Source organism: Numenius arquata, chromosome 17 (genome assembly GCF_964106895.1).
Source record: "Numenius arquata chromosome 17, bNumArq3.hap1.1, whole genome shotgun sequence".
NCBI classification, from domain to species: Eukaryota; Metazoa; Chordata; class Aves; order Charadriiformes; family Scolopacidae; genus Numenius; species Numenius arquata.
The window spans coordinates 1,398,103-1,404,455 of NC_133592.1; the positions used below are offsets into that span (position 1 = coordinate 1,398,103).

The following is a 6,353-nucleotide window of genomic DNA, read 5'->3' on the forward strand; positions in this document are numbered from 1 at the left end:
ATCCCAAAGCCCCTCAGAGCCCAGGCAGTCCACGGACTCGAACCTCCCTGGGTTGAGGAGGTTATTTTTCCAGATTTACCTGTATAATGGCAGCATCGATGCAGGCTTGCAGAGCCGTGAATCCCGAGCTCCAGTACGTCACCGACTCACACCCCTTCCGCAAGTTGGAGCAACTGGCTGCAGAATAAAGCAATTTTAAATGCAAGTTTTGAAATGCTGAGCTCCAGCCACCCTATCCCTAATGTAAAGACTGTGCAGCTTGAGGCCATCCCTGAGCAACGGTGAAAAAAACTTGCAAAAATCCAATATATGCAACATCAGGCCAAAAAAAAAAAAAAAGAGAGCGTGATTTTTCAGTTTATCCCTTGACGGATCCATATAAGAGGGTGCACATTTACCTCTGGATTCCGTGTAGATGGAAGCCATCGCGACCGAATCGGGAAACCTCAGCTGGTAGGACATGGCACCGGTGAACACGACGCCCACGAAGTTGGAGGGTTTAAAAGCACTGGACTCTTGCAGGTCCTCCTCGCTTAAATACTCCTCCGTGATGATGCCTGAGAGACAGCAGACGGTATCGCGTTGATTTAGGCATCGGCACAGCGGGAAGAAAAACGGTGAAACAGTTTTAAAGAAGCACCGTGATAATTACTAATGATATATTTCACTTTGGAGATATATATATATATTTGTATACATATAAAAATATAAATATATACAAAAGTATCTATTCTATATATAAATATATTATAAAATATATTAATATATAAATATATGTTATAAAATATATTAATATATAAATATATATTATAAAATATATTAAAAGATATAAAACCTTATATTTTATATAATATTATATATTGTAATACATTTATACATAAATATATATTATAATGTATATATTTTTTTATATATATATAAATATATAGGGTTATATTTTTGTCCCAATGAAGGAAACATTCTCCTGAACAGAAACCTGCAGGGGCGTCGCTCATGAGCAGGGTGGGTAATTCACATTTATTCCTGAGTCTTCCCCCTTTTCTCCCCCTATTTTTTCCTGCTCCGAATGGTTCTGTGCCCCAACCCTCTGCCAGTTACCCGAGAGTTCGTTCTCCAGCACCAGCACTTTTCAAGAAGGGCAGATGAACTGGCGCGGAGGGATAAATATATGAAAACCTGGTATTTTGCCACCGGCTTCAGGGGAGGAGGGGAGGGCGAGGGGCTGCGAAGGCAGAACCTGGAACCCTTTGCTGAAAGCAGCCGAGGGCACCCGCGAGGGAACCGCGGATCCCGGGTAAAGGCTGTGTCTCTGCGGCACCTTTGAAGCACGAATACCACAAGGAAGAGCATCAAAGATGCCAAACTAAAAATACACCAGAGTGGTTTTGGAGAGATAAGTTCCCGCTAGATGTGTCAGCTGGGCAGGGAAGGCACTTTAAAAAAAAATAACTAAAAAAAAAAAGAAAAAGCTTTCAAAAGCAGAGGTGACACGGTGTTAACGGGAACCAGCATTAAAAGAAAAAATTAAAGAATGTTGTTTTGCTAGTAACAACGGGATAGAAAATGCAACCTCATGTATCCGCAGAACAGACCATCTCCCAAACCGGCCCCAGGGTGTCACAGCACGAGTGCTGATCAGCGCTAGAGCTCTCCAGGGGCTTTCTGTACTTTGCCTTTAGGTCCCCACAAACCTTTCCCGCAGCCACACGACCCGTGTTGGCTGCAGCAGGAGCACGGGAGCCGCTCCGAGATGGCAGTGCCAGAACATTCACCGAACAAGTGAAAAAAAAAAAAACCACAAAACGCCTTCACAGTCTGTTCTCTCTCTGCCATGGAAAAGAAATGGCTTTTTTTTTTTTGCCTTTTTTTTTTCCCCCTCCTGTCAGCAGCAGCAGCGAGCTCCCCCTCCAAACACAAGCCACAGCGCGAGATATAATCAGAAAAACAAAACGCTCGGGTTCTGAATACCGTCTTCGAAGTTATCGAAAGCCACTTTCCTCATGATTTCTCGTGCCATGGGGGTCGGCGGCGTGTACCCGATGACAAAATTCACCAGCACGGAGGTGTCCAGGCTGCCCAGGTTGGTGTTGGCCACCGCCTCGTATTTCCTGTGCGGGTGCATCATGCTCATCAGGATCAGCCAAAACAAGAAAAAGAGTGGGAAAAGGACCTCCTGTGCAGAGAAAGAAAGAAAGAAAGAAAGAAAGAAATATGAAAAATTCACAGAGCAGCCATAGTAACAAAAATTCCCAAAAGTTTCTCTTAGTTACACAAAGCTTAAAAGGAGGGACCGTGAATTTCATTACTCGACGGTAAAGTTTTCTCAACATTTTCAATGCCGCAGTGATTTTAATGCCAAATCCTCCTCTGGCACTGAAGCAGGATTTTAGTGGCACCCACTGGTAACCAAAGAAGCCATTTTAAGGTACAAAGGGGCAACTCTACGTGCTTTAAATATCAGCAAACTTAGGCTGTTTGGAAAGCAGCAAACCATGAGCCATTAAACGAGTCCAGCCGAGCGTTGCACTGCCTCTTCTTCAGCTCAAAATTCACCTTAAACTATCACACACATCACCTGCGCACAGGGCTAAACTGGCAGAAAAGAGAGAAATCTTTTGGAGAGGTCTAATCCCGCTTTTCTGCTCGGTTCCGGGCACAAATGGTTTTAAAAGCGCACTAAGATCACAATATTCATTCAAGGATATTTTCTGGAAAAAACCTTACACATTAGGGTACATTTTCAACCAAAGGATCACAAAATACCTTCTGGAAAAGCCTATTACAACCCCAAATTCAGAGCAGACCTTGAAGCTTCAGAATTATTATAATACAACGGAGCATTGCCCCCGACTCAGACAATGCCCCCCGGCAGCCGGGAACAAGCGCTCCCCTTACCTGAACGCTGCTTTTTTTGGTCCTGCACTTAATGAGACAGTTCTTGAACAAGAGAGCCCGGGTTTGTCTCCACACTCCGGCTTCTCTCGGAGTTGCTGGTGCCATTTTTCCAAGACTAGTTTGTTTAAGAAAACAAACAAACAAACAAATCAGATCCATATGAAATGACAAAATAATTTAAAAAGCAAAAGCCAGGCAGTTACAGCATTCGGTATCTTGCATTTTGATATTTTCATATAGATTTTTCATTTTCAATTTTGCCTATTTTTACTGCCTTCCAGCATACACGCCAGATGACACGAGGAAACTGTTAGTCCTCACTTCGAGGAGAGCTGGGGCCAGCGGCTGGGTGATGCCCTGGGACGCCACCCAAAAGCAGCGTCCGCCCCCCCGGGACCTCACGAGACCCGGGCTGCCCTGGGCTTACTCTCATATAAATTACATATAAATCCCAACCTGAAGCATTTATCTCCCAGCAGAATCCCACCGCGGGAGCCCCGGGCTGCTGGCCAGAGCCACGCAGCCGAAACCAAGAGCCATCTCACCCCAGGGAAACCGTTCGATTCACCGTGAGCAACCCCTTTCCACCCTGGAGCAGATCCAATACTACTTACTTTCCCAATTTACCTTTTCACCACAGTGGTGCTTAACGTAAGCTTTTTGGGGAAAAAAAAAAAAAAATTATAAATGGAAAAAAATGGAAAATACTCTTCCAGGAGGCAGCACCCCGTTCCCCCAGCACGCACCTGGTGAGGGATGGCAGGTTGGGGGACCACCAGGTTTTTATCCCCGGTTTTGCCACCGCCTTGCTGCCCGAGGTTGGCAGTCACGGCTCAGTCTCCATCTCCCTCCCTTTCCTCACCTGTGAAGCAGAAACAGAACCGTGAGCTGCTCAGCAGAGGCGGCACCAGACCCAGCAGAGGTCTTGGTGCCACCACCCCTTCCAGCTCCGGCCACCTCCAGCGATGCCCACATGCCACAGGTGACCACTGGAGTCATTTCTCAACATTCCAGCCAAAACACAGGGCAGATTTTGAGAATTTATCCATATTCCGGGTTTTACAGCTCCCGACACCTATTCACGAAGCGGAGCGATGTCTTTGGTGGCTGCGTACTCGGAGCAGCTCCGCGGCAGGACCTGGTTTCTGCGTTATCTGTTAGACAGCACGTGGCGCCAGCTTCCTTCCCCAGCTGCATTTTAATATGGAAATCTATTTTTGGAGCGCAGACATCATTTAACTAAAGAAACACATGAGGTTGCTCAGATGTCAGCAGCGCCGAGCGCGAAGAACTTCAAACACACAAAGTGCTCGCAGAGAGCCAGCTCCGGGGGAGCCCGGGTTTCTCGGGGCATAGGAGGGAAAAAGCACCCGTGAGCCTCCGAACCTGTCGCTCACACCCTCCTTCGCCGGGTGTCAGGGTCCCCCGGGAGCAGGGACGCCCCCTGGGTGCAGGCAGCACCGGGGGGACACAGCCACACGTCACCACAGGCGAAGCCTTGGGAGGAGATGCCACCCACAGCCTGGAGGGCTTCCCGTAAAAGCCCATTGAAGCTGCTCCAAAAATAAACCAAAATATTTTTTTTCCCCCCTTTGATTAAAAAAAAAAACAACCACAAAACAAAACCACAAAATGCTTAGTAACTAATTCTTGTGGGGGAAAAACGCAGGCAACCCCTGGGGATATCTCCAAGCAAGGACTGCTTCAAAATGACAGCGGAGCGTTTGGAAAATAACCAAGGGCAGCAGCTACTGCTCCCGGGGGGCAAAAGCCAGCAGGGATCCCCCCCGCGCTCACAGCACCTCCCGGGAACTGCCCGGGCTCCACGCTTTGCTTCCAGGAGCACGTTTCAAGAGCACTTACAAGAGGAGACGCTCCACCGAGGTGTCCCTGCGGAATTCCGCACTAAAGCAGCAACCCCTGCCCTCCGTCACGCTCCTCCGTTTAACGGAAACCCAGGAAATTGGCAGGAAATTTAATCAGACTCCATCACTAACGCCAGTTGCCGTTTCTTTTAATTATTTTCTATCCAGTTATAAAATCAAACCAAGCAGTAATACTTCCACATCTTCACTGCAACGCTTCCCTGCTTCAACTTACATCGCCCAGGCTGGAGGAGGGGTCATTTCTAGAATGTTAATTAATTTCTTGATATCACACCTGCCACCTCCACATAAGCTGATGAAGCCCCATGACACACAATTAAGAACGCTGAGGAAGCATCACTTGAACGGTGAACAAAAAAAATTGTATCTGGGCAAAAAAAAAAACCAAACCCTCCTAGAAACTCCAGATGGGGAAAATGAACACAAAGGCTGAGCAGAAAAAGAAGCTGCCAAGACATTTATTTGAATAATACTGGCCAAAATGCAAATACTCTCCACCTGCAGAAGTCCCCCACAATTTAGCCCCTTCCTATGACCTTGTACCACCAGGAGAAGCGGCTGAAACACTTGTGGGCATCTCCATCAAAGCCATCTCAAGGGAACTGCTGGTTTTGTATTTAATCCCGCACCGGAGGTGCCAGTGCCGCTTTCGGGGGGGGGGGGGGGGGGGGGGGGATAACCACCAGGCGACCCTTCGGCAGGCAGGCTTCCCTCGCTGCCCCAGGCACCGGCCTGGGAACGGTCTCTGAGGGTCACTGCGTGGGATTTAGCGCTGCACCTCGGGTTTCCCTTGGGTTTCAAGCTTTAAAAACAAAACAAACCCAACCCTAAACAAAAACAGGCGGGGTGAGCCTCAGCTCAACGAGCTTGAGGAAAAAAAACCCAACACCTGCAGAAAGATAAGAACATATGATTATTGATTTTGCTGCAAGACAACGATAGCCTAAATGATACTTAAAAAAAACCAAACTCCTACGTGCTTTTTACTGGCCTTAAATTATTTAAGCCAAATGATTTATTTATGCATTTTAAAAACAAATGGGCTGATTTTTCCTCCTTCTCTGAAGCCCAGGGGGCACAGCCGTGTCCCGGGCTGCCCACCCCCCGCTGCAGACCCCCTCCTCCTCGCTCAGCCTAATTTCACTGCAGGATAAGGGAGGATCGCCCGGCCGGGCCGGAGCGGGCTGTTTCCCGCACAGCTCCCGCATCCCGCGCCATCCCCGGAATCCCCGCACCCCCCCCTCCCCCCCACTCCGGAATCCCGCACCCCTCCGCATCCCCGCACCATCTCCGAAATCCCGCACCTCTCCGCATCCCGCATTCCTCCTCCCCCCCCCCCATCCCGAAACCCCTCGCATCCCCCACAACCCCCGGCATCCCCTCTCCCCCCCCCCCCCCCGGCATTCCCGCTCTCCCCCCGCATCCCCGCTCCCCTCCCGCATTCCCTCTCCCCCCCCCCGCATCCCTCCCCATCGCTCCCCGGGGACCCCAAACTACAGACGCGGGGGGAGAGAGACGGACACGGACACCCTTTGGGCTTTCCATTCCTTCCTCTTTCTCCCTCCCCCCCCC

The 6,353-nt window shown here is 49.0% G+C and overlaps 1 protein-coding gene across 1 annotated transcript in view; it reads right to left on the reverse strand.

Moving 5' to 3' along the window:
* ABCA5 (ATP binding cassette subfamily A member 5) overlaps nt 1-3,000 on the reverse strand; it is a 28,500-nt gene extending 25,500 nt beyond the window's left edge. Inside the window, exons 1-4 of the mRNA XM_074160273.1 lie at nt 2,896-3,000; nt 1,969-2,173; nt 399-557; nt 80-177 (exon numbers count right to left, since the gene is read on the reverse strand). Coding sequence (XP_074016374.1) covers nt 80-177; nt 399-557; nt 1,969-2,173; nt 2,896-3,000 — 567 coding nt within the window. The remainder of the gene's footprint in view (nt 1-79; nt 178-398; nt 558-1,968; nt 2,174-2,895) is intronic.
* Nucleotides 3,001-6,353: the final 3,353 nt, after the last annotated feature.